General features: G+C 41.2%; 3 protein-coding genes and 1 long non-coding RNA gene across 6 annotated transcripts; 3 read left to right on the top strand and 1 right to left on the bottom strand.

The window, feature by feature from the left end:
- Positions 1–1,003: 1,003 nt before the first annotated feature.
- Positions 1,004–3,559, top strand: LOC116050846 (ADP-ribosylation factor-like protein 14). Its single transcript, XM_031301071.2, has 2 exons — positions 1,004–1,510; positions 2,902–3,559. The coding sequence occupies exons 1-2, from the start codon at positions 1,196–1,198 to the stop codon at positions 3,208–3,210; spliced, it is 624 nt and encodes a 207-aa protein (XP_031156931.1). The 5' UTR covers positions 1,004–1,195; the 3' UTR covers positions 3,211–3,559.
- LOC118495035 lies at positions 3,073–7,121 on the bottom strand. Its single transcript, XR_004897324.1, has 3 exons — positions 6,910–7,121; positions 4,175–4,300; positions 3,073–3,307 (listed from the first exon to the last, which is right to left on the bottom strand). It is a non-coding gene; the product is annotated as an uncharacterized LOC118495035 (long non-coding RNA).
- kpna4 (karyopherin alpha 4 (importin alpha 3)) lies at positions 5,918–19,864 on the top strand. Its single transcript, XM_031301063.2, has 17 exons — positions 5,918–6,187; positions 7,986–8,030; positions 8,225–8,314; positions 10,357–10,386; positions 10,499–10,551; positions 11,303–11,398; positions 11,698–11,783; positions 12,909–12,995; positions 13,098–13,267; positions 13,916–13,960; positions 14,136–14,267; positions 14,403–14,531; positions 15,212–15,316; positions 15,433–15,504; positions 16,803–16,965; positions 17,070–17,164; positions 17,523–19,864. Exons 1-17 carry the CDS (start codon positions 6,119–6,121, stop codon positions 17,616–17,618), a joined length of 1,563 nt encoding a protein of 520 aa, XP_031156923.1. The 5' UTR covers positions 5,918–6,118; the 3' UTR covers positions 17,619–19,864.
- A 449-nt stretch (positions 19,865–20,313) lies between these two features.
- On the top strand, positions 20,314–26,608 carry trim59 (tripartite motif containing 59). Of its 3 annotated transcripts, none has more exons than XM_031301067.2 (5): positions 20,314–20,536; positions 22,141–22,446; positions 22,589–22,810; positions 23,864–24,073; positions 24,766–26,608. In XM_031301067.2, the coding sequence occupies exons 2-5, from the start codon at positions 22,192–22,194 to the stop codon at positions 25,390–25,392; spliced, it is 1,314 nt and encodes a 437-aa protein (XP_031156927.1). In that variant the 5' UTR covers positions 20,314–20,536; positions 22,141–22,191; the 3' UTR covers positions 25,393–26,608. The 3 variants fall into 3 exon arrangements, with proteins under 3 accessions (XP_031156927.1, XP_031156928.1, XP_035857059.1); XM_031301068.2 differs by lacking the exon at positions 20,314–20,536 and adding an exon at positions 20,543–21,100; XM_036001166.1 differs by lacking the exon at positions 20,314–20,536 and having other exon boundaries at positions 21,643–22,446.
- The last annotated feature ends 381 nt before the right edge of the window (positions 26,609–26,989 follow it).

Below are 26,989 nucleotides of genomic sequence, written 5' to 3'. Positions count from 1 at the left end.
AAAGAAAAATACTATACTGACATTCAAGAAAAATAAAACAGCCATAGCCTTACACAATGTACAGTATATCCTGGGCACACAGTATCTCATGTCGGATTTGCATACAGATTTTCATGTTGGTTAAATCTATATCATGCAAGAAGGCACTAAACAAAAGAATGAACGCTAATATCCCCATTAAATATAATATCATGTTCTTTAGCCAAGTTTTTAAGTTCTCTGTCATGTTTTGTTGCAGCAAAATAGATCACACAATGGACAATGACCCTAAACTTTTGAAAAGCTTGATTTTAGTCAGTCTATGCCACCTGCTGGGTGATGTTTATTACATCAATCCACATTATGTTAGGGCTGGTCAATACACTGCATTTATTTTGCTACAGACATTATGATTCGCTAATCAATTCAAGTTTAATAAATTGTCTGAATGTCAAACAATTAATCAGATCAAGTGAGGTATTTACTATTTAGTATGTAATACATATCATTTTATTTATTGTTATTGTACTAATTGTGACAATTTATCATTTGGATCATATTGTCAAGTCTTACTGTAGTAAAATATTGTGCAATGCTATAGTCTATCGTAGTAATTTAAAATATGTTTTATGTATATGCATATTCATTTGAAATGAATAACAAGTTTTTCTGAGAAGATTTTGGAAGCCGCACGTCCAGCCTTCATATTTTAAGTCTAAAGATAAAACTACATTTACCCATCATCTTGGGGCGAGTAATCCTCACTAGAATTTCCCTGTGATGTCATTGCTACAGGACATCCAGCCAGAACGAAACACAATCTTCCCGTTGACCAAACATGGACTTCCTGGCTGCTGGTGTGTATGATGATCTGCAGCAGGTGTGATGTGACTCCTCTAACTGTGCTGTGGTAACCAGAGAACTGTATGTAGTTAGTTGCACTGTCACTTTGGATATAAATAGCTTTACTGAAAGCTACGCAGGGACAGAAGGAATGCCATCACAACCTAGGGGAGGGATCACTCTGCCTGTGCGTACATAAAGCATACTGATTGTAGACAGTCTCCATAAGAGGCCAGACACACTAAGCCTACACATAGACAGTACAAAGGGAGCCACTGTACAGGCAGCTAGTTTACACAACTATACAAAAAGAAGAAGCCATACTTCTTTTTTTAAAATATATATATATAGACACAAGCTGCACTTTTAGGACATGGGCACGTATGGATCCAAGCCTCGGAAACAAGCACAGGTCCTGATGCTGGGTCTGGACGGATCAGGGAAGACCACCCTGCTCTATAGGCTGAAGTACAATGAGAGCGTGGTGACCGTGCCAACTGTGGGCTTCAACGTGGAGACACTGGAGACTGACAGGAACAGCCCGGGCCTGACGGTGTGGGACGTGGGGGGCCAGAAGAAGATGAGGCCCCATTGGAGGCATCACTATATTGATACAGCCGGACTGGTGTTTGTAGTGGACAGCTGGGATCAGAGGCGGCTGGATGAGGCCCGCAAAGAACTTCACCGGGTAATTAAATATATTAATATATAATATATTATATATTTGATTCTTAATAAGTGTAAGACTTAAAGTCTTCCTCCAGTCAAAAATGCGTTTTGCTTATTGTTACGTCATTTGGATGTGTCATTCTGCAGAATGGATGTGTGCAGAGTTTTAATCTTAATTAATTGCTTATAGCACACTTTAAGTAAATATAAGAACAAGGGTTTATTTTTATTAATGTAATTGTCAAAAACTATAACTCCATAACCATGATAAACATGTATAAATGTGTAATGAATGATTAATAACACTTCACACTATAACTGTAATCATATTTTATATATATATATATATATATATATATATATATGCATGAACATATCTTGTGTGTTAAAAGCATTCATTATTTGTTTATACATGTAGCTTGACAAAAAATATATTCTTAATTCAGGGTCCACTTACTAGATATTTCAGCAGGATCTTGAGGCCTTCACCAGGATGGAGTTTGCTTAGTTGTCATGTTGAGTGAAGAACAATTATTTCCTAATAAATAAATGCTTAATTGATAAATAAATGAATAAAAAAAGGCTACACTATATTTCATTACAACTTTGTTTTATTGTCAATCATTCATGATCTGCCTATGCACAGATGATTCATAGGGGGAGTTATAAGTGTTCGCCAACATATTAATAACGTTTTTTTAGGCCACGGACCTCTTAGCTGAAAAAAGAGACAGAGTAGGGACCCCCTACTAAATATATATTTTACAATTGAGTTGCATATTAAAATGGGCCAGATGGATGAAAATGAATGGATATTATTATATATTTTATACATAATGTTTTAATGTTAAATATACATGTTGAAGGCACAGTGAATCCTTAAGATAGATAGATAGATAGATAGATAGATAGATAGATCATTATTGTCATTGTATGCAGTACAACAAAATTCTGTTGGAGCCATCCTCTCCAAATAGCAGCATAGAGTAAAAAGATAAATATATATATATATATACACACATACACCAGCACATTCTCACCCAAGCACATCTAGCACATACACATTCATCTCGTACATGTTCTCAATAAATAGCTAAAAAACAGTAAACACAGCAGTTACAGGACAACTGTGTGGTTACCTTACCTATAGTAAGCTTATATTCAATGTGAAAATGTTTATTTTTTCACAGATATGCCAATTTATCTTTGCTATTCATATGTTGAATTCATATTAATGTATATTTTCAGACATATTTAAAAAATATTAAACCTCATTTGGAGGCCCCCCTACCCTAACTCTGAGGACCTCCTGGTGGTCACAGACCCCCTGTTGAAGATCTCTGATCTAAAGTGTTTGTTTTACACTGTAGTAATTAAAGTGTTCTTTACTTTGTTTTCTCCATTTACTAGGTCCTGAGGTACGAGAGTCTCAGAGGAGTTCCTCTCGTGGTCCTTGGCAACAAACAGGACCTCCATGGCGCTCTAAGTCCAGAAGCGCTTTGCCTGACACTGGACCTGAGAAGAGTGTGCGAGGGCAGGGCCTGGTTTATCCAGCCCTGTTCAGCCACCACCGGCATGGGACTAGAGGAAGGTTTCAGGAGGATAGTCTATCTGATGAAGACTCCATTTAAACAGACTCAAGAGGACATTAAGGTTAAGATGAAGTCTAAGGGCTTCAGTGTCACAGCTGTGAAACAAGTCTTGCGCTGCAGCAGATGATAAATGAAAATCTTTCTTGGAGATTCATTCAAATGATGTTCAGGATTCCTTCTCGTCTGCCTGTGGAAGTCGTCAGCAAACGGCCTCACTGTGGCGTCTATAGGATCAAATGAGAGGAGGTGATAAGAAAAGGGATGAGATTACCGTAGTTTTAAGTGTTAATCTCAGTGGCAGAAAGAACGTTTACTCAATCCTGGTGAAGACAAAGTGCCTTTGAACCGCGGTGGTAACCCATGAGGATGCTGTGAGTAATCTTGGGTTATGACAGCTGATGTATCACAAGCTGATATTAGCTGCTTGCAAAACACTATGTTTGCAATAATTCAGTCTGAGTGTGCATACTGTACATGAAAAACAGACTGATAAGTTTATGTGGCTCAAAGAAATGTTGTTCTTCAATTGTGCATTATCTGTTCAGTTTAGTTTAGTTTTATTTGTTATGCATTTATTTGTATGCAATATAAAAAAAACTTATTGTTATGTGCTTAATATTTCATACAAGCTTTATTTATTTATTTGGAATCACAGTGTTGTCACACTACGTTAAATTGTATAGATTTTCTTCAGCAACACAAATGGGACTAAAACATATATATCTCCTCAATTTAGCTAGGAAAGTTCCCATTGCGATACAAGATCTCTTCTTCGAGGGAGTCCTGGTCCTGGTATCAAACTAATTAAAGCCATGGCAGAACTGTAAAATCTGCCAAGTCATGTCATGATTTGAACATGTGTTCTTTCAGTGTTGTTTTTGTCTATTTGTTGCAATGAAATAAAGATGTTAAAATATCTGGAATCAAAGGAGGTGGTTCTAAGTGTGTGATAAAATAAATAGTAGAAAGGTACTTTAGATCATTTGCTTTAAAGATTGCAATACAAAGATGTAGGCTAAATATTACATTGCATGTACAGTATATAAGTCCTGATAATGAAAATGTACAGTATGTCTTAAAACAATACTCACATGCCCATTTGTACATTGAAAGAGTTATTGGTCACTGTAATTGTTCCTCCTGGCCACACTGAGTGTAAAGAGATCCTTTTGTGATTGCAATGTGGGAGATGGGGGACAAAATCTACAGTATGTGTTCTGTGCAAAAATGCATTTCAAAGTTCAGAAAAATTGAACACGAGGCTTCAGCAATCTGACTTAAATCAAATGGGTATCTTCCAAAGTTATTGAGTTTTTAGCACAATGATCCATCTTTGTGTTACCAGGAAACACTGTCATGAGAAACATAAAGAGGGAGTTTAGCAATAAATAGTGTATAACAAGAAAGGCTACATCATCACTTAAATTGCAGTTGATCAATTTACCAAAAATCAATTTGGGGCAATTAGTCTGTGTTGCCTGGTATGTAACCCAGCCTTGTTTATAGGCTATACTTATTGATAGTTGATTTACAGTAAAACATTGCATCTATTTTTAAGATGACCATATATTTTATATGTAAAATCTTGATTTGCAAAGTATCTATGCAAAAATAAAAAAGAGTAAAGAGATGTAGTAGTGGCATAAAATAAACTTAGCACAAAAAGTAAGGAAATTTGTTTGGTAGATTATTTCTCTGTGGTAACAATGCTTTTTGGCAATACATGTTATACCGTTGGAAAGCCTGTTTAGTTCCCTTTCAAATGGTGCCCCATTTGTAAAGAACATGCATTTGTGGGATGAGCAGCAGCCCTGAGTATTTGGGTTGCGCCCATGATAAATTTGCCAAATCTTCTCTGCCAATGCCAAACAGCTTATTCTGCCATTGACTTGTTTGGTGTTTGGTGGATTGGATGATTGAAGTTTGAAGAAACAAGACATATTGGCAATTGAACAATGTATTCATTTCACAAACAGGAGCCTCAGTAGCGTGTGGAAGAACCATACACAGCCACAACAGCCTGGCACCTCCTCCTCATGCTGGTCACCAGCCTGGTCACACACTGCTGTGGGATGGCATCCCATTCTTCAACCAACATTTGTCGCAAGTCAGCCAACGTGGTTGTGTTGGTCACTCTGGCACGAACAGCACGCCCAAGCTGATCACACAAGTGTTCAATGGGGTTGAGGTCAGGACTGCTGGTTGAAGAATGGGATGCCATCCCATGGCAGTGTGTGACCAGGCTGGTGACCAGCATGAGGAGGAGGTGCCAGGGTGTTGTGGCTGTGTATGGTTCTTCCACACGCTACTGAGGCTTCTGTTTGTAAAATGAATACATTGTTCAATTGGCAATATGTCTTGTTTCTTCAAACTTCAATCATCCAATCCACTAAACACCAAACGAGTCAATGGCAGAATAAGCTGTTTGGCAATGGCAGAGAAGATTTGGCAAATTTTTCATGGGCGCAAACCAAATACTCAGGGCTGCTGCTCATCCCACAAATGCATGTTCTTTACAAATGGGGCACCATTTGAAAGGGAACTAAACAGGCTTTCCAACGGTATAAGATTTATTGCCAAAAAGCATTGTTACCACAGAGAAATAATCTACCAAACACAAATTTCCTTACTTTTTGTGCTAAGTTTAGATGTAAAATACTGTACTCAACACGTACTTAAAGTAAGTGTACTTCCTTCTACTAGTGTATGAAATATACATGTATTTAAATGTATACACTACTGGACGTTACTTGTCATTGACTACAATGATCAAACATGAGTCCGTACGGTGTTATGTGGCGCGCCCTGCAGATAGATGTTAACAGTGAAACCAATGAGAGTGAAGGGGATTTCCCCACCCTTCCTCTACGCCAGAGCGAGGCTGCCTCCACCACCGGCAATCCCAGTATGCACCGCGGACAGAACAGCGAAAAATAGTCCGTTAACGAAAGGCTGAGAAAGGGGAACCAGAAAAGGGTAGCGCACCAGCTCAATCCAAGAGTTAGACTGTGTTTAACGTAACCAGAACTGCTAACATGGCTGACAACGAGAAACTGGACAACCAGCGGTTGAAGAATTTCAAGAATAAGGGCCGTGATTTGGAGGTAAAGTTATGCAGATTGGTGTCGAGGATCTCCTCTCCGCCGCTATGTTCACGGCTTCCTTGTGACGTCGTTTCTAATTTCCACCATCGGGAACTTTTTACCCGAAGCCTCGGCCAGGGCCTTTACCGATCACCAGTTATAGATCGCTGGCCTTGGCTGGGCGGTTGCCCTTCTGGTTTCACTGGTTTCGTTACGCCATTAGACTGCGTTGGTTATAAAACAAGTCAGAAGCGCTCGTCAGAGTTCATCGCCTCCGCTGGTTGTGCTCTGCTAGCTCAATGCTAGCCAGGCCCACGGGGGACATGCTAGTTTAACTGAAGCACATCGTCCACCGGTTTTAGGTCGACGTGTTAGCTAGGGAAAACTAGCTAACTGTAGCTATATCTCAAAGTAAATACAATTAAGTTTCAGGTTGTATTGGGGAAATAGTTGCTTGTTTGTCAAGCTAACACGGCGGCATATTAACGTTATAGTGATACTGCAGTTAGCTAGCTGGCTTGCAGCTAGCGTTAAGCTTGGTGGTGCTGGTGGCTGCAGTTCCACCCATCCCCCGTCTTTATCACCAAAAACAATGGCGGAAACCAGTTAGCCTCTTAGCTGGCCAGTTACCTGGATCTTTTAAATTGTGGCGTAGTGTTAAAATGTTATTCCATGGTTTAACAATGTTTAACGTGCTTAGAAAACCAGGTTAACACGACCAGCTTGTTAACACGATCACATACCTGGTAACGTTAACGTTAGCTCAAAGCTGCACGTTGGATCCATAAGTTACCAGCTGATCTACAGTCAGCTAAGCACGCATATGCTTTAATATTGTTAGGGGATGTTGTTGTTTTCAGGCGGGCTCCCTTGACATGTATATGAGCAGGATATACTCTTCCATCCAGTTTGACAAGTCGCATCTGTTACGAGCTAGGCCACCACACGAGTCCCGTCTAGCAACCATGGATGCACTAACCTGTTAATAACTAAGCTCCACCATGGTGGAGGACTATCAGTGATAACCACAAGCATAGCCGACAAACATATACTCTTTAACTGCAACTAAAACGACTCTCGTCTGCTCATTACGTGAGCTATGTAATAAACCTTCTACACAGTTGTATACTCAGTTTGTTGGTTAACATTACACCAAGCTCAAACTAATGCATTACAGCATTCCTGCAATAAAGCCTACGCATATAATGTTACATTCTTTGTTGAAACTGTTTTAGAGAGGTGTTGATTCAACTTCATGGTCGCTTTTTAGGCTGTAGTTTTTGTTGCTGTTACATTGTATTGCTTTTGCTATTGTATTGTATTGTACAAGCTGGTCGTGTAGATAGCAATATTGCTAATATACAATAAATCTACAATTGAACAGCAGCACAAACTACTCAGCAGCAGCACAAACTACTCTCCAATGAAGACCACAAATCAGAATCTGCACCTCTCTAACAGTTTCAACAGAGTGAACATTGCTGCTTCATGTGTTTTATGTGTAAGAACATCAATAAAAGTAGTATATATCAAAGAATATGTGGGTTAGCTGTCTTGTTAAGGCACATAAAATGGTCTTGCGGTAACTTAAGATGGGTCATTTTAGGCCAGACTCGTGTTAAATGTGTTTGGGTGCTGTCATATACAGTGTGGGCTTTTGACCTAATGCTCCAGGTATGACTCTGGTCACATAAAATGGATCCTGATCTCACACTGTGCCCAAATTTGATTTCGTAGCTAGTGTCACTCTCTTGGGCAATGGCAGGTTGGGATTCAAGTTTCTTGTTTGTATAATGTTAATATACTATCTTGCCCACAGACTATGAGAAGACAGAGGACTGAGGTAGTGGTGGAACTCAGAAAGGTAAATATACATTTGTGTTATATTGTGCTACCTACTCCAACTAAGACTTTTACAACTAAATTACATTCTGACCTTTTCATCTACAGTGTGTCTTTTAAAAGAATGTATTGAAATATGCAGAATTTTCCTTGTTATCATTCATTTCTGCTGGAATGTGCATATTGGAAGTGATATTTCTGTTTCCTCCACCACAGAACAAAAGAGATGAGCACCTTCTGAAGCGGAGAAATGTGCCTCACGAGGACATCTGTGAGGACTCTGATGTTGACGGAGATTTCAGATCGGTACGGTCTTGCATCCTCTGCTCAAAATGTGTCTGCTGCTACCAGAAAACCAAGTTCACATTTTTAGGTTTTGTGTTTTAAAGGCAGAAAATAGTTTCACTTCTGTAAGGTACAACTGATTACTACTCAGAATGACAGCTTAGCATAAATGTTTGTCCTAGGAGTTTTGCACATTAGGTTAATCTCACTGGTTAAACACTCCAAAGGTTTAGGACATGCCGACATTTTGTCCCTGTGATGCTGGCTCCTTGCTCCATGTCGTTGGGTGGGGCAGGAGTGTGAACAAACATGCAGTCTGTCTTTCTCTGCGCTGGTTGGTGTCTCATTTTCTCAAAGTAAGAGACCAATGCATCTAGAACTTCCTTGGTAGAATAGGTAAAATGCAACTAGTGAAACTATCCCTCATCAGGGTTGTGTTCCTTTTTAAATAGTGTCTGTGCTTTTGGGGCCCAATACTTCCATTAATGTTTGAGACAGATTCCTGTTAGGCAGCATTTTTGTGTTGACATGAAAAAATCCCTGCTTATGTAATCTCTGCAATGAAGATCTATGTGGATTTTTATTTTTTCATTTTCAGATGAAAGGACACAGGTATAAAGTTGGGACCAGAGAAGAAAATACTTAATATTGTAATCACTTTTTGTAGTAATAGTTCTGGTTGTGGTGACAGTTGTGATACATACATAAAATGTAATGCATATGGTAGCTTGAAAATTAGCCCGCAAATTGGGGCCAATTTTGAGGCACTTTATTTTCAGTTAAGTACCAATCTTACCATAACTGATGAGCCAAAACATTAGGCCATGTGCTTGTTATAGTTTAAGCTTAAAGCTGAACAGTAAATGTCTCAGAAATCATCTATTGATGTGTGCACGTTTTAGAATCCCACCATCACTAAGGGGGCTCTAGGTTTGGTGGTATTGCTGGATAAAAAGGCCACTCAGCAGTTCAGAAATTCAATCACAGTAACTGCAGAGTGGCATTGAGAGGGCTGACTTGAAATGGGCTGCTTAGCAATATATCAACAATGACATGCTGCTCTGACTCACTGCAAGACATTACATAGGCTTTTGTGCATGCTGGTCAATCTAGTATAAATACCAAACAACCGATGACCTTTGTGACTGTTTTCAGTCCGTCTAAAATAACACATTGATTGTGCCTTGAGGACATTTGTCTTTTTTTTTTTTTTTTTTTTTTCTTCAGTTGCCTATTTGTGGGTCACTCTTTCACAATAAAAAATGTGGGCCTGCTGATGAATCAGATGGTTCCTAAATCGTCACTTTCCCTCAGCTTTTGTTGTTTTTCTGCTTCTGTCTGAGTTGTCACCACTGTTTTTAATATCCATTGGTTACAGATGTCTCATGCATATTGTGTATGCAGGGTTTAGTTTGAATGCTTTTCTTTTCTGGTTTGACTTTTGTTGCAAATCTACTGCCGCCCTTTATTTGAGGGTGCACAGGCAATCAGCTGTAACTGCTGGCTATCAGAAGCATCGGCCAACTTTATATAACGGGGCCTGCAGTCATGGTCAGTGCTTGATTAAAAGTAAGAAAGATTCTCCACACACTACAGCCTATGCTGGGCCGTTAACTCCCTTTAGAGGGCGTCGGGCGAGCTTGCCAGTTAGCATATTATCACATTGAATGCTGGCCTTCACTTCCGGCCCGCTGACTGTTGCGCCAAAACATCACATTTGGTTAAAGTGAGAATGCAAGTCGCTGCATTGTTCTGGTGGCATTTCCCCAACCACGGGCCTCCCCTCACTGTTCTCATTGGTGCTTTGGTGGCCTTCCTTCCTGCTTTGTCAACTTCACATACAGTCTTAGAAAAGACTAACAGACTGCCTGCCCTCATTTGGTACTGCCAGGCTATGCACTCTTTAGGCTATTCAGATGGCTTTTTCTGGCCTAACCACCGGTTTAAAATGTACCTGTTACCGATCATCATCTTGCCATTACATACTGTACGTGTTACAAATGTGCGTCAAAGCATGATTCAAGACTATTGACTCTCCAAAATGTTTCCTTTTTTCTTTTTAGCAAAACACCTCTCTTGAAGCAATAGTACAAGTAAGTAGGATGTTTGATTTATTTTTCTTTGTCATTTAGCCCCTCTTATGGGCAGTGTGTGTATTATGCATCAGAATTTAACTTATGTCCTTGGCTTTCCTGTGTTGTTAAGAATGCCACCAGTGATAATCAGGGCGTCCAGCTGAGTGCTGTTCAGGCTGCCAGGTAGGAACACACACACCCTCACCCTTTTGGACTCTACTCATTATCACTTCAGTTTACACAGGTAGCCAATAATTAAATAGTGTTTGTTGTACCTGTATAATCATTTAGTGTAACATTTGTTTTTATCATGTTGCCACTCAACCATAATTTTCACTATGAATCAACTATTGTGCTGTATAATATTGAAGTAGGAATTTTAATATAATCCAGATTCACATCTGGTCTATCTGGTTATTGTGCGGCATAAATTCTGCACCCGTACACCGATACTTAAGAGGTTCCCTGATTAAAATGGATGGCCTCTTGCAAAAATACAGTTTCAGTGTTGAAATTTCAGGGGCTGAATGTTTTTCCAGCTCAGTTAGACAGCGGTGATTAACAGTAAGTCAGCCCCTTCTGATTCATGGACATTGTAAATGGCACTGCAGCTCAGTAGTTGGGTGAAGTGCAGAATGAGTTGGCTGAATTCATGAAACATGTTATTTTTGTCTTTTTATAATTTTCCCCCATTAAAGTCTAGCCTGCAGTTTTACCATGCCCACATTACCTGTTGATGTGTAATGTTGATGTTGGGTCATGAGCAGGGTGAAGTCTCCTGTCATACAGTCACTCTGGGATTGTGATTGACTTCAAATTCTTTAGCTGTTTCTCTCTGTGTGTCATTGGTTCTTCTTGTTGGTATGTGTCAGTAAAGCTAAGCGAGTATGAGCGTGTGAGTAATGGTCTTTTGTATCCTCTTTTGTTTTTGTAGGAAGTTGTTGTCCAGTGACCGTAACCCTCCCATAGATGACCTGATTAAGTCTGGGATCCTTCCTATACTGGTCCACTGCCTGGACAGAGATGACAAGTAAGCAGGCTGAAATTCTGTTTGTCTGCATGCAGCAGTGCGTCATGCTTTTCATGTGCGATAATTAATTATAGTACAAGCTAGCCCCCCACCCCCCCTCATTTGTTATGCAAATGCATGAGCGAGCAGGCTTTAGCCCAGCCTACATCTTTAGCAGTTATGTAAATGTGTTATAGTTTTCACCTTCCAGGAATGGCAGAAATATAAATGACTCATCAGCATGCTCCTGCTCTTTGAGGGCCCTGTCCAGTTACACTCACTTTAACCACGGCCTTCATCTGTCTCTTACCTCTCGACAGCCCATCTCTCCAGTTTGAGGCAGCCTGGGCTCTTACCAACATAGCGTCTGGTACATCAGAGCAGACCCAAGCTGTGGTCCAGTCCAGTAAGTGCCATTTTATCTTTTTTTAGATTTTGAATACTCCACTAACTGCTTTTATTTGAGTGGGGTGTGCAGTTCTATGCTGGAATATAAACTCGTAGTATTTTCTTATTTTGTAACTTGGTAAACGATATGTTCACATTTACGTCACCTTGTCAGTTGATGACATTTTCAACAAGGTGAAAAAAACTCACAAAGTGCACACAAGAGAATGTGTCTGTTGCGCATACACTTTCAATATTTACCTAAATTATTGGTCAGAAGTACTTTTTTTTTTTTTTTTTTTTTTTTTTTTTTTTTTACATTTGTACAACAATATATTATGAAATTATGTCCTATTATGGGTAATATGTCAACAAATTACTAAAAAGAACTGTGTTCACACACATGTAAGCGTGGCATTGCATTTTGCTTCAAAAGAGATTAATGTATCATTCAACGGGGCATTTTCAAATAGCAGAAGTTCTTTGTTCTTGTCCGTAACATGTGGTCTATTCATTCTATTCCACTTGTCAAGTGGTCAATGTGTTTTTTTTCTTTCTTTATGAACCTGCCTGTTTCTCCATCTTGATTGTTACTGAGTGGCAGCACTTGCAACAAGCTGGAACACTTAATCTTGACAATGCATAACATCATAATCTAAGATTAATGATGCAGTCTTAACAGCAGAGTTTAAGTATCTCTGGCTTTGAATGAAGCCTTTCATCTGTATCTTCAGCTTTCTCGGCTTGCATCTTTTCTTTTTTTTTTTTTAAAGATCTGATTTTAAGAATATGAATTTGTTCAGACATTGTTTTAAGTCCACACTAAGCAATATACAACAAAATAACTTAGTTTTTCTTCTCTCCGTCTTCACCTCTTTCCTAGCATGTTGTGGGCTCGATTGTATTTTAGTCAAAGTACAAACTTGGTCATGTCCAAATCTGGAGTCCAGATCTGTCTAAGTGGTCGTTTTAATGTGTGTGTGGTCAGATGGTTAAAGTTGTATTCAAGTTTTACCATTTTATCTCTTCCTAGAGGCGTCTGTAAATTCTGTTAGGAACATGGTGTTGTACCTGAATTAAAGCAACGCATCAGATCACGCGATGCTCTATTTATGATTGTCACCTTTCTGTTTTCTTTGTGTAGATGCTGTGCCACTGTTCCTGAGGCTGCTTCACTCTCCTCACCAGAATGTGTGCGAACAGGCCGTCTGGGCCCTGGGGAACATCATAGGTGAGTCGTGTTGGTGTGAACATGATATGGTGTGTCAAGGAAACGCATATAGTCGACCCCGAGACGACATGCGCTCCATCTGTGTCTGTCTGTGTTATGCAGGTGACGGCCCTCAATGCAGAGACTATGTGATCAGCTTGGGTGTGGTCAAGCCCCTGCTCTCTTTCATCAGTCCCTCCATCCCCATCACCTTCCTCCGCAATGTCACATGGGTGATGGTCAATCTGTGCCGCCACAAGGACCCTCCACCACCCATGGAGACGATCCAGGAGGTGTGTATGCGTGTTAAGAAGCGAGCAGTTTGTGTCTGTGTGGGTGTGCGCCAGTCTTCTAGATTCAAGATTCAAAGTCCTTTATTAATCCCACAATGGGGAAATTCACACTGTTGCAGCAGCAAGGCATAAGAGGAAAGTAGAGGACACACAACAATAATAAAATAATTAAATAGAGTAAATATTAAAATAGTAAAATGTATTTACAGTAATTGCACAGTAAATAGTAAAATGTATTTATAGTAACTGCACAGTCACATGTTTTATTGTATGTCTTATGTTTTATCAGTCCTGGTGTGTGTATTTTGTCCATGTGGTCTACTGAGAGCAGTGCTGATTGTAGAGTCTGACAGCAGCAGGAGATCATACTTTGGATGGATTACTTTATTGGATGGCAGGGAGAAAGAGGCAGAGAGGAAGTGCTCCATTAGCGGTCTACTACCTAAGATGGTTAAATGAAGGCAAATTTAGTGTGTTGCTGTTATGTGCTGAAATGAATTAAGGTGTAATAGGTATTGCAGAGTACATGCACATGAAGCCATTTCCGTTATTGATTGATCACATGGGAACCCTGTTGATGTTTTTGTTATCCTTTTCTCCACCTAATGATCCCACCTGTCTTTTTCTTCTATTTTATTCTTTTCTCAGATCCTGCCAGCTCTCTGCGTGCTGATCCACCACACTGATGTCAGTGTGAGTAGACTGACAGTCTTGACCCACAGTTTTTTTTTTAAGCAGGCCATGGTGCCCTGGCATCACTTAACTTTTAGCAGAGCTCCATTCTCACACAATCCTAAGTTTTAAGAAGTTGTTCATGATGAAGAATGTATTCATTTTTTTTCTTCTTTTTCTTCTTTGCTGCCTCCAGATCTTGGTAGACACAGTGTGGGCTCTGTCCTATCTGACGGACGCTGGGAACGAGCAGATCCAAATGGTGATCGACTCTGGCATCGTCCCTCATCTGGTACCTCTGCTCAGTCACCAGGAGGTCAAAGTTCAGGTATGAGGAGACACCAGGCATGACACAGCTTATGTTTGGGCTTAGATTAATAAAACTTCAGACATGGACACTGGAGATGAGATTGATTTATATTTTTAGGATTAAACATTTTTTACACTTCCTCTCCACATCCAGACTGCTGCCTTGAGGGCTGTTGGGAACATAGTGACTGGCACAGATGAACAGACCCAGGTGGTGCTCAACTGTGACGCTCTCAGCCACTTCCCTGCACTGCTCACACACCCGAAGGAGAAAATCAACAAGGTAATACATCCTCTAGCTTCGGCTTCTCCTCCTACACACGCACCCGCCTGTCTACCTCAACATGTGTTGTCTGGAAGTGATGAAATCAGAGACTTTGTTGCTAGTATGAATGCTGTGCGAAAGGTATAGATGGGACAGATAGCCACATGTAGGAATTCACATCACGGAGAATCGCGAGGATGAAGAAGACGAAGAGGACCTCAGTAGAAGTTAGTGAGACAGATTGGGGGGGGTCGGTGTGCGTGTGATTGAATGTGTGATACCATGGGTTGGTGGTCGGAGGGTGCTGAAGACCATGTGTCTCTGCTGATATCGGAGTGCATCTGAGTCCAGTCACTAAAAAAAACGAGGCCCACTGTGTGACCTGGACGATGATTAGAGCCTCAAAAGCCACCCTTGCCCCGCCCACAGCACTCTGTCTCGACCAGAGGTCAAACTTTCAGCGTGGACCTCTGGATTCTGATCCAGTGCGGACACAAAAAAAAAAGTGTTTGTCATATCTCATTTTCATTCAAAGTCTTTAGCGGGCAAGTTCCTCCTCTCTAGTTGAAGGGGTGACAGTAAAAATCTTTTGGCTTCTTTGGTTAGGAGAAAACCTGCATAGACTTAAATCTCCATGGCTTGACTCCATACAGTAGGAAACTGTCACCGACCTGTATTTTGGGCTTTTTGTCCTGTAGGAGGCAGTGTGGTTCCTGTCCAACATCACAGCAGGCAACCAGCAACAGGTGCAGGCTGTCATTGACGCCAAGCTAGTTCCCATGATCATTCACCTGCTCGATAAGGTGCGTATCCATCACTCTATAAACACTGTGTGAAGTGGATCGTGTATGATAACTTTTGGAGAGCATATAGGGAGTATGCGTTGCTCACTTTTGAATGCGTCTTTTTTTTTTTTCAGGGTGACTTTGGCACTCAGAAGGAAGCCGCCTGGGCCATCAGCAACCTGACAATAAGTGGGAGGAAAGATCAGGTAAGAATCTTCTCAACAAATCACCTTGTGCCAGTGCTGGAGTTAAACTTTAAATTTCACCTACTTTGAAAAGGAAATTGACTAATGAAAAACAGAAACCGTATGAGGAAAAGGATGGGCAATGGTTGAAATCAATTTCACTATGTTAATTAGAATATATATTTTCCCCTAATACGGCTGCACAATTAATCAAATTTTAATCACGATCACGATTTTGGCTTCCCACGATCAAATTCACGTGATCGAGCGATATTTAAAATGCTTCATTCCGTTCATAGAACGCTCTGTATCAAAGTTTTTTTTTTTTTTTTTTTTTTCAAAGCTCCGTAAACCACTCTCTGATCACGTGCCTCCATGAGCCAATCAGAGTTCTTCCCTGCACCGTGCAGCTTAGTTTAGATGTAGACAGTCACAGAGGACAGAGTAACGTGAGGAAAATTCCACAACAGATAGCAGTCGGTCATAAGTCGTCACGAGGTTTACCAGTTTACCAGTAAACGCAACATTTAGTCCCGTCTGTGTTGTTTTTCAGACCACAGCAGTGACCAGTGCTAGTTTGAGTCTTTTATCTCATAGCTTTAGCGGCAGACTGTTGTACGTCCCGCTGTTTTAATCCTCTACAGTGAAATACAGTCACACTACACCGTTTAGCTGTCAGCATTTTAGCCGTGTTTAATCCAGTTACTGCTGTAGCTAATGGTAGGCTAACGTTAGCTGCTGTGTAACGTGTTATTAGTGTTTACTAGCTTGACATGCAGTGATGTTTCTGGTGCCTCTAACGTCTGTTTTGGAGCATCAGAGCGCAACGCAGACATATTGGCACCAGATTTTAACATGCGCCGTTAACGTGAACAGAAAATTGCGTTGCCTATATCTTTTCACGGCAAACGCGTTGTGTGGAAAGCGGTCGCACAACAACTTAAATGGCATACTCCTTCGTAGTATCCTTCAACAAAGGAGGAATGTAGCACAATATGGATGTGAAAGCAGTTATAATTAGCCTATGTGACAATAAAATTTGTTTTGGTTAAAATCAACAAATCGTGATAATTAATCGTGATCAATATATTGATCAAAATAATCGTGATAATCGTGCAGCCCTATCCCCTAACATCGATACACATCACAGAACTCTTAAAAAAAACAGATTTTACTCCTTTTATTTGTTTAAATTAGTCTGCTGAAATTCTTAATTTGGACAACAGAAATTTGACAAGTGTGTTTTTATTATGAAAACCCTTATCATACAGCAAAAAGTGTACATTTGATGATCCTCTTTGTCTCTGTGCTACCTCCAGGTGGCCCACCTGATTGAGAAGCAGGTGATCCCTCCATTCTGCAACCTGTTGATAGTGAAGGACGCCCAAGTCGTACAGGTTGTTCTTGATGGCCTCAGCAATATCCTCAAGATGGCAGATGATGAGGCTGAAACGATTGCTAACCTTATTGAGGAATGTGGAGGTAAGTCCCATCAAGGTTTTATCATGTTTGTGTTTATTAACATGTGTTCATTTGTGATTGAATGCTGTATAATCCTTTTTATTTTTTAATTTTTTATTCCTCAGGTTTGGAAAAAGTGGAGCAACTGCAGAATCACGAAAATGAAGATATCTACAAATTGGCATACGAAATTATTGATCAGTTCTTCTCATCTGATGATGTAAGTAATTGTTTCCCTTTCAAAGTTGTTTTTGTCACTTCTGTTGAAAGGATCTGTCCAGTGGTGGTTTTCAATAGTATTGCTGTGTTGTAAAGTTGAAGGTTAAGACTGATATCACATTTCAGTATTACTAGTACTAGTACTTTTTAAGTACTATCACATTGAAGTTGACGGACCAATGTGTTGAAGATGTAGAATGAAGATCAAATTATAACTCCCGAGTTAAAGCTCAGTATTTGACTTGCTTAATTCAAAATGTTGTCATCTGATTCAATGAACACTGCAAGTGTTTTATCTACTGTCATGTCCACTGTCCATTGTTTAAACCCCCCCCCCCCCCTTTTGTCTTTTCATATAGATTGATGAAGACACCAGCCTGGTCCCAGAGGCCATCCAAGGTGGAACTTACGGCTTTAACTCAGCCAACGTGCCAGCTGAGGGATTCCAGTTCTAGACGGCATCTGGGGTATTCTGGAGTTTTGTTCACGATGCAGCACTCTGTTCAACATAAAAAAAATTAGGAGAGAAAGAGCGAGAGAGAGCGAGAGTGTGAGAAATTTGATCCATTGTGCTTGGCTCGTGGGATCCATGGCTGCATCTTATCTGAGAGAAAAATGTGTGGATTTCATTTGGCATTCCAGGGGAACCAGCCCAAATGAAGTTTGAGATGGCGAGTGGGTGCGAGTGAGAATGAGTGGCTACATGTTGCAAAAAAAGCAAAACATCTACATCGAATGCGTTGAGAGACATGCCGACATAACTTCTGTGTTATTGGAGCGGTCGCCTTCGGAAAAACTACTTCAAACGACAACAACAAAAAACTCGATGTCTGCCCGGGGAGAACCAAGGACATCCAAAAATAAGAAATCAAGAGATCTTGAAATAATACTATACAAACAAAATGCAGACATGAAAACAACTTTAATTATGAACAGAGATGAACCACGAACCATCACAATTCTGCGGTCCTCCGAGTAGAGAGGGCGCCACCCTCAATGTGCCCCTCCCCCAATCGGCCACGCTATCAGACATGTGTGTGAATGGACCCATTGTGTACGAATGTCTGGACTCAGTGCTGAGGAGCCAGGTTCATCTCCTCCAACGAGACACCCCCCCCCCCCGATAGGGCACCATCCTCTCCCCCTGGTGGGCGGGGCCAAGGAGTCCAGCTGCGCGTGTCGCATGTGCGAGAGAATGGACGGATGAGTTGTGTGCTTGGCTGCGTGCGTGACTGGGAGTATGCAAGACTGGGTGAGAACGCATGCAGAGACGGGAAAAAAAAAATACAAATACATCTGAAGAGAAGCTAAATTGCGACAATGAGGTTAGCAAAGGTTTCAGGAAAAGAAATTCTGCCTTTGAAAGAGAGGCTGATTCGCAAATCCCTGAAAGGAAGAACTTTGGATATGAAAAAAAAAAAAAAAAAATCATTGTCATCGCAAGGATTATTTTGTTTTGTTTTGAATTATTAAGTTAGTATTAATTGACACTGGACAGTGCTATTTGCAGGTGTAGAGCAGCAGTGCATTGAATTAAGATGCATTTGTTGGCTTTTGGGCTTTTCTTTTTGCCTCCAGTGTGTTCCTTTTTATGATTTTTATTTTTTATTTTCAGCTTTTTAGTTTCATTGCTTCTGTAAAGGTGATTGATGACGATCGTATTCCACCCTCACACCAGAACCCTAACCTACGCGCCAGACATGGGCTTGATGCTGTGAAATTCTGACACCATCACTATAATCTCCCAAATGACCTGTTCCCCTTTGTGACACTTCATTATTTCTCCTTCAATTTTCAGCAAAATCAACTGCTTTGCAGTATTGTTGCCATAGCTTTGACTTATCACCAAGGGAGAAGAGAACAATGGCCATTTCACGTAGGATTGTGAATCATAACCTTTGCATGTACTAAACTATGGCACAGTTCATTTTTAGGGTATTTTAGTTTCCTTAGGCTGTGGATACAGTGTAATTTTCATTTTAAGTAAAACTGTGCTTAAATGTTACATGTTTCCCCTTCCCTTACCCCTCACTAGTGTCCAATTTGCTAAATAATCTTTGGTTTTGCACATGTACTGCAAAGTGAGGCCTGAAGGCGTGTTGGTCGGTTTCATAGGTTTCGACTTGCCAACAACCTCTACAATATGCATCACTCAACCACAATCTTTGTTGTCTTTATAGAGTAATCCAATTATGCTTTTTAGTGATACTTGAGAAAAGAATTACTTAATTTCAGGAGCAGCAGTAATGGATCTGCTAATGTATCTCAGCTAAACTAAGAGGTGATTTAGCCTCCCTTTTCTCAAGGCCAAGGGTGTCCCACATGTCAGACTGGAGTTGTCCTTAGTGGGTTCTCCTGAATGATAAATAAACCCATGAACAAGTTTGCTGTACCTTTTTAGTACCTTGCAGAGTCCTTAGCCCCATACTCCTCTTATACCTGCTAGGTGTACACGCTTACCCTCTTCCATTTTTTTGTGTTAACTTCAAACACTGTAGTAAATGATTACACATTGCGCTCATAAACCTTCTGTTGAACATAGGGGTATATTTTTTTGCAGCATTCCTTGTTAGCAAACATGTGGTTTCTAATCTAAAAGTATGACATGGAAGGTAAAAAAAAAGGTGTTTTTCCCAAAAACCTGTTGGGAGATAGGCTACAGGATAGGTTGTCTACGAGAAAATAAATAGTGAAACCCAAATTGAGAGACTGTGTGTGTGTGTGTGGTCTGTTGTGAAGAAGTGGTGTGATTTAATCCTTTTGCGTTTATTTGCTTGTATTCCCACTTTTTTTTTTTTAATGCTGTAAAGCAGCCAAATGCGTTCGTGTCTCTCAACAGAGCTTGAATTCAAATCGAGGGAAAGCGTATCCTGATTGGCCAGGGAGACCGTTTATCCGCATGCGTAGTACAGAAAATAGAAAATGATGCATTCGGAACTATCGGAAATGCGGACAGTGGCGGAAAAGGCCAAGATTTATTTCAAGATTGAAATAAGACAAAACGTTTCATAGGTGGAACTACATTAAGTATACATTTCCTTTTTATAAAGAAAAGTTAATTAAACAGCTGAAGTCTGAAAAAAAAAAATCAAAACACTTTTTTTTCTGTATTTTCTACACAAGCATTTGAATGTGTGAATCCCATTTTAATCACATACGGTTAGCATGAAAACAAATCCCACGGTCGAACTCGGTACACGTGTTATTAACCCCTAGGTTCTTTTTGCGCCGGATTTGTCCTTTAATACCTGTTAGTACGTCCAACTACCGCTGATCTCAGCAGTAGAATTTTACTGAGAGCACTTGAAGGCAGCAGGAAAAAGAACAGGAAATGAAAGCTGTGTTTTGGACAGACATTTGTTCCGAGCAGACGGTGAGTCTCTAAATGAAGATTTTTTTCTCAAAGCGTCTTTTTAAATTGTGTACGTTGTGTCACCAATACTAAAACGTATAGATGATAAAACGGATCATAACAAATGGTTGACACGTCCCTGCTAACTACGTATTTGGGAGTGCAAAGTTAGATTAAATGAAAGTATACGAAAGACAATGTATCATGTGGACACTACATTTACTGTTTGGTTGAGGTGAAAGGAAACAACGGTGAGGTTAACTGTCTGATTTAAAAAAAAACTAATGTTATGGAGTAAAACTGACGCAACAGTTAACTCTTCAAACTTAACCTGTCCGGCTAACGCAGCGAAATCATTTCGTAATTCACAGAACAGGAAAGTAGGTAAAGAAATGTACCGATTACGTGGCTATGGCTTAAATTAAGTGAATGATCATGAATTGATCATATTGATCTGGCAGCATCAGGACACCTGTTACCTGTTTGAACCTGGGCGCCAAATCGGCTGCAGTTTGACCCCATAAAGGATCAGGTTTTTGGTGTCAGTTGCACAACTGAACAGGCTGTCCTGACTACCAAGCATGGGTACGTGCGTGTTGGGACTGGGTGGGTGCTGGCAGAAGGCCTCCTATTGTCACTGTGGTGTGACTAGAGAACACACACACACACACACACACACACACACACACACACACACACACACACACACACACACACACACACACACACACACACTCTGATCCCTTAATAGGGCTGAGCCGGTTTTTGGCTGTTTTCTTGTTTTTTTCAGTACATGATTGGTTAGACTTATACTTCTATTAATAGTTTAAGGAGCTGATGGGATTTTGAAGAGTACGATTTCATGTGGCAAATAAAATTGATTAGTTTAATTAGTCCTTTATTGGTAATCAATCACTCAGTGGCCACTTCATTAGACGCACCTGTGCAATCTAATGCAATCCAATACAACTGTTCTGCCATAAAATCTATGTTTATAATACCCATATTGATCCGTTTTTACACATATGTTGATTAAATTATATGTTTAAGCATTGGGGTCTTAGTAAGTGGTGTTGTACTGGACTCTTTTTTTTTTTTTTTTTTCTTTCTAATATTGCTGTCTCTCCCCCCCATCCCCCATCCCTCCTCATGTATGTAAAAAAGGAGGACAGAATATTAGAAACACCTCTCAAAATAATTTAGTTTAGTACGACACCACCTTTGACCTCAGTAACAGACAAATATTGAATTTACAGAGCTGAACATTATGAGCTTTGTAGAGGTAGAATTATGACAGAGCTGTTGTAATGGATTACAATAGGTGGTACAGGTGTACCTAATAATGGGGCCACTGAGTGTATAACACAAGTGCACACTGACGGTCACAGACTGGAGGACTGGAGATGGTAATAAAAAACGGGCTTTACACATGAAAAATCCCTATTCTTCCCTCTACAAATGTCTCGTTATTTAATATCCGGCCAACAGTCCAAAACCCCAAAGACATTCACATTACTGTCATTTATAGTCATCACCACCAGGTTCAATTCACTGTACAGTTGTAGCAAGTTAATGTGTTTAGCTGAACAGCATGTAGATTTTCATCCATCCTGCTGTCCTGTCAGATCTTCTTCTCCCTAAACCCTCAGTCCTGAGCCCGGCCTCTAGTCTCCACCATGGACAATGTAGAGGAGGACCTGACGTGCTCTGTGTGCTACTCTCTGTTCTCTGACCCGCGAGTCCTGCCGTGCTCACACACCTTCTGTAAGACCTGCCTGGACAACTTGCTCCAGGTGTCTACCAACTATTCCATCTGGCGTCCACTCCGCCTGCCGCTAAAATGCCCCAACTGCCGCAGCGTGGTGGAGCTGCCCCCGATGGGCGTAGACTCTCTGCCCACCAACGTATGCCTGCGGGCCATCATCGAGAAAGTAGGAGAGAAAATGACTTGTGTTCAACTGAAACGTTTACCCTTTGGCTACCTATCGATATGAAATCCTCTTATTGGTTTGATACTTTGCTGCTTGTGCTCACCCGTCTTTTGCATGTCTGTTCGCTCATTTGCTGTCTCAGTACCAGAGCGACGGTGCGCCGCGACCCCCTTCCTGTCAGGAGCACCACAGGCAGCCGCTTAACATGTACTGCATCCAGGACCGGCAGCTGATCTGTGGGCTGTGTCTGACTGTCGGGCAGCACCAGGGCCATCCCATAGATGACCTGCAGGCGGCATTCATCAGAGAAAAACAGACCCCATCGCTACTGCTGACCAGACTCTCTGAGCAGAGATGGGCACAGGTGGGGAATCCTGTCAATATGGCCAGTGTTTCAACTGGGGGCAAATTCATGTGGAAAGATACTCTTAAAAAACCTGTGTGCTGTGTTCATTTAGAAATCTGTTCAACGAAATACATTAATATAAATGTATGTTCTGGGAACAGAGTTCCTGCAGGTTTCACCAAGTCAAATTTAAGACTTTTTAAGACCTTTTTGAAGACCTTTTTGTGAATGAAATTCAAAACCTTCATCACAACATCAAATAAGCCCTAAATTCATTTTTTTTCCAAGCCAAGTATGGCTGAAGAATAAAATCTGTTTTATGTTTGAGGTACAATCAGAAAGAGACTCGCAACAAAAACATGAAAGGTGATTGGCTGCAATATGAGTTGCATGTTGGTCTCATTTGTAGGGATGCACCGATCCGACCTTTTTCAATCCCGATACGATGCCTGGGCTTTGTGTATCTGTCAATACCTGATACCGATCCAATACCGTTGTTGAATTAATAATACGCTGTATACCTTCCACCTTATACTTCCCTTCCACCATGTGGAAGAGACTAAAGGCACCAGACTTTCCTAACTAAACATCACTTTCCTAACTAAGACAAAATAACATAGATGGAATGTATTGAATTCTTATTTATTTGTACACTCAACTCTTCCAGCATGTGACACACGTGCGACAGAGGGAAAAAAAAATCTGTTCTTTTTCCCGATCCCTGATCCAGCTATTTTGTCAATATCGGGACCGATATCCGATCTTAATATCGGATCGGTGCACCCCTACTCGTTTGTAGTCATAATACAGCGAATTATATTTGAGCTAGTGAAGGAAATAACTACAACACCACGGCATGGCAAAAAAAAAGAAGCATTAGAGGTAGCGTTGCATTCAAGTAGGAAAATCAAGACCTGTTTAAAATTATTTAAGACCTAGAACACAATACTTCAGCCAATTTAAGACTTTTAAAGGCCTAACATTTGGATTTTTAAATTTAAGACGTTTTAAGACCCCGCAGAAAAAAAAACTCCCTTCCTGTTGTGCTGACTGTCCCTCTCCCTCTGTTAGGTGTGTGAGCTGGGGGAGCAGCTGGAGCAGGAGAAAGCCCGCTGTGAGGGTCTGGTGAGGCAGGACCGACAGGAGGTCAATCAGTTTTTTCAGACGCTGGAGGCGGTGCTGGCCAGGAAGAGACACGCCTACCTGGAAGCCCTGGATAAAGCTGGTGCAGAGGTGTCCCGGGCCTACGACCCACTCATTCACCGAGTGAAGGAGCTCCAGGTGTGTTTTTCACTTCATTTACATCCAGTCATAGCACACATTATCATCATTAAAGTGCTCATATTATGCTCATTTTCAGGTTCATAATTGTATTTAGAGGTTGTATCAGAATAGGTTTACATGGTTTAATTTTCAGAAAACTTTTTGTTGTACTGCACATTGCTGCAGCTCCTCTTTTCACCCTGTGTGTTGAGCTCTCTGTTTTAGCTACAGAGTGAGACCTCTCACTTCTGTACCATCTTTGTTGGGAGTCGCACATGTGCAGTAGCTAGGTAAGGACCACTAGCCAGTCAGAAGCAGAGTATGAGGGCGTGTCATGCTAGCAGCTAGGTGAGCATTATAACGTGTTACAAAGTGATTCACGTTCATCACGGAAGTAAAGGCTGGACTACAATAGAGCTGTTTGGAGCAGTTTGTGAACAGTGTTTTCTGTTGGAGATGGTAAGTCCCTTTGGGGTGGACTTTGGGCTTTTTCACTTTGCAAACCTATAACGTGCACAAAAAAGATATATAACACAATAAAGGAAAGGGGAAAAGCCACAAAGCATAATATGAGCACTTTAAGTGATGTAGTGTTTGTAGTGACAATCCAAACCCCAAACATAGCAGCACAAACAAGCAAATGTGAGTTCAATTTTGCTTGAAAAAAAAAAAAAAAAGAAAAGCACTGCTAACCGTCATGTTTCCTGCAGGAAGAACAGTTGGACCTGGTGTCCTTGGGTTCATCAGTAGAGGAGGAGGACTCGCCGCTGGTCTTCCTGGAGCAGGTGCATTTGTTTCGAGAGAGGGTGGAGGAGTTTGTTAAAACCCCTCTGCCCTCAGTGATAAACCTGTCTGTCACCCCGCGGGCAGCAGAGCACCTTCAGCAGCACTGGCCCGCTGTGACCATCGGGAGCCTGGAGGAAGCGCCTGTCCCTAAGGTGTGCTGCTGCGCCAGATGTGGCCGCGTGGAGGCCGGGGACGGAGCCGAAGCTGGAAGGGATCAGTCCGTCAGCTGGGCGCACAAGTTGTGGTGTGAGCTGCGGCCTACTTCTTCTGTGGTGCTGGTGGGGCTGCTGCTGCTGCTGCTGCCGCTGCTGGCAGCGCTGTGGGTCAACCCGGTCGGAGGGGTGTCACTCGGTTTCTCTCTGCTCTCTCAGTTCAGTCAGTTGGTCCACGGCCTGAGCAGTGACCTGATCACGTCTCTCTGGGACACGGTGCGCTCAGCATACACAGTGATGGAGGCCACGGTAGAAAGATGGAGCTCTCACCTCTCCTCATTGGGTGAAAAGGCCTTCCAGCAGCTGGCTGCCTTATTCAGAACTCTGACATTACACTGAAACGCACCAAACTGGAGCCCGCAGATTTCATTTAGAAGCTGAGAAAGCCTCACTTACACACTCCTGTAGTAGAGGAACAAATTCACCCTATTATACCTTTTAAACACCTGCTATTACCGTCCTGGCAAAAAAATCTGCCAATGAGTACATTCAAGGCACGTTTGGGGAAAATTGATAGAACAAAAATGATCAATATAAAATTCAGTATAATTTTAGTGAAATACTAAAAACAGATTTGAGTAGAAATAATAACACCTTTTTAAATGCATGAACCATGTAGATGATAATGTTAATCTGTGGGTGGATGTTTCCCTTTAGCCTTACTTCAAAGATTCCCAGTCGTAACCTGCACAGCACATGAAAAGTTCAAGCTCTTTAAAACATTTCTTGGCACTGTTCATCTTTTTATGTATTGAATTGTGTCATTTTCAAGCGTTGCCGGGGACTTTCCCCAGGCGCAGATGCGGCGCATACTGGCTGCACAGTGCGTATCACTTTGATTTTGGTCCCTTTTTTTTTTTCTGGATATTTGTTGCTTCTACCATAAAAGTTAGTAGTCTACATAGTTTCTTTAGTCAAGTTATGAACAACATGGATCAAAGATTTGTGGCCGTGTTTCAGTTTGTATAATATTGTAGTGATGTAATGTACGATCGGGAGTCTGCACAGTGGTGTTTGTCTTGAAAAATAGACTATATTGCTCTAGCCGTTCCACTTCCTGCCAGGGAACGCCCTGCGGCTCTGTCAAAAATAGACCTAGCCCGTACCATATTTCTAGCTGTATTTTGCTAACGCGCTGCGTCACATGCATTGTCTAAAGTGGCTGAGATTCTTGTCCTGTCAAACACTAATCAGACGTTTTTTTAACATAGATTCATGTTGGCAAAGTCACCTTTCCCATCATGCACTGGGCCGGACACTTCAGTAGCTTCCCCGTTATGTCAGAGAGCTCAGGACAGCTGATACGTGTATCTCCTTACACAAGGCTGTTGACAGCGACTGGAGCTGGATGTGAACTTTAGAGCCTGGTGAGTGGAACCAGACACACGGTGGACCTGAGATCACGTCGCAGTGATGCACAGCTCGTGGCTCCTTTGCCGTGCCTTTAACCATCACACCTTTACCGCGCCCCACCAAATAGCCTTATTGTTGTGGACCGTGTTCCACCAGGACATGTAGCTCAGTGCTCTATTTACTACGGTGGTGCACTGATATACAGTATATTTTAAAAATGATTATAGCCTTTGGAAAAGCTTTACCTGTTCTATTTTACATCACACAAATGTTACTTTATTCGGTTACACTTTACTTGAAGGTATCTACATAAGAGTGACATGACACTGTCATGAACGCGTCATAAACATTATAAACGTTTATGACATAACACTTCTTTTAGTAAGTGTCATTCGGTTTTTGTCATGAAGTTATGTTATGGTTAGGGTTCATGTGTCATGACTGTGTCATGACAGTGTCATGTCACTCTTATGTAGATACCTTCAAGTAAAGTGTTACCCTTTATTGCTCAAGCAGACGTCAACAGGACAGATCCTTCCTGAAACGTCAGCTGGAGTATCTGTCAGATATTAGTATGCCATGC

Source organism: Sander lucioperca, chromosome 5 (assembly GCF_008315115.2).
Source record: "Sander lucioperca isolate FBNREF2018 chromosome 5, SLUC_FBN_1.2, whole genome shotgun sequence".
Taxonomy (NCBI): Eukaryota; Metazoa; Chordata; class Actinopteri; order Perciformes; family Percidae; genus Sander; species Sander lucioperca.
Note: the sequence above shows the minus strand (reverse complement) of the source record. Positions and strands in the feature narration are given on the sequence as shown.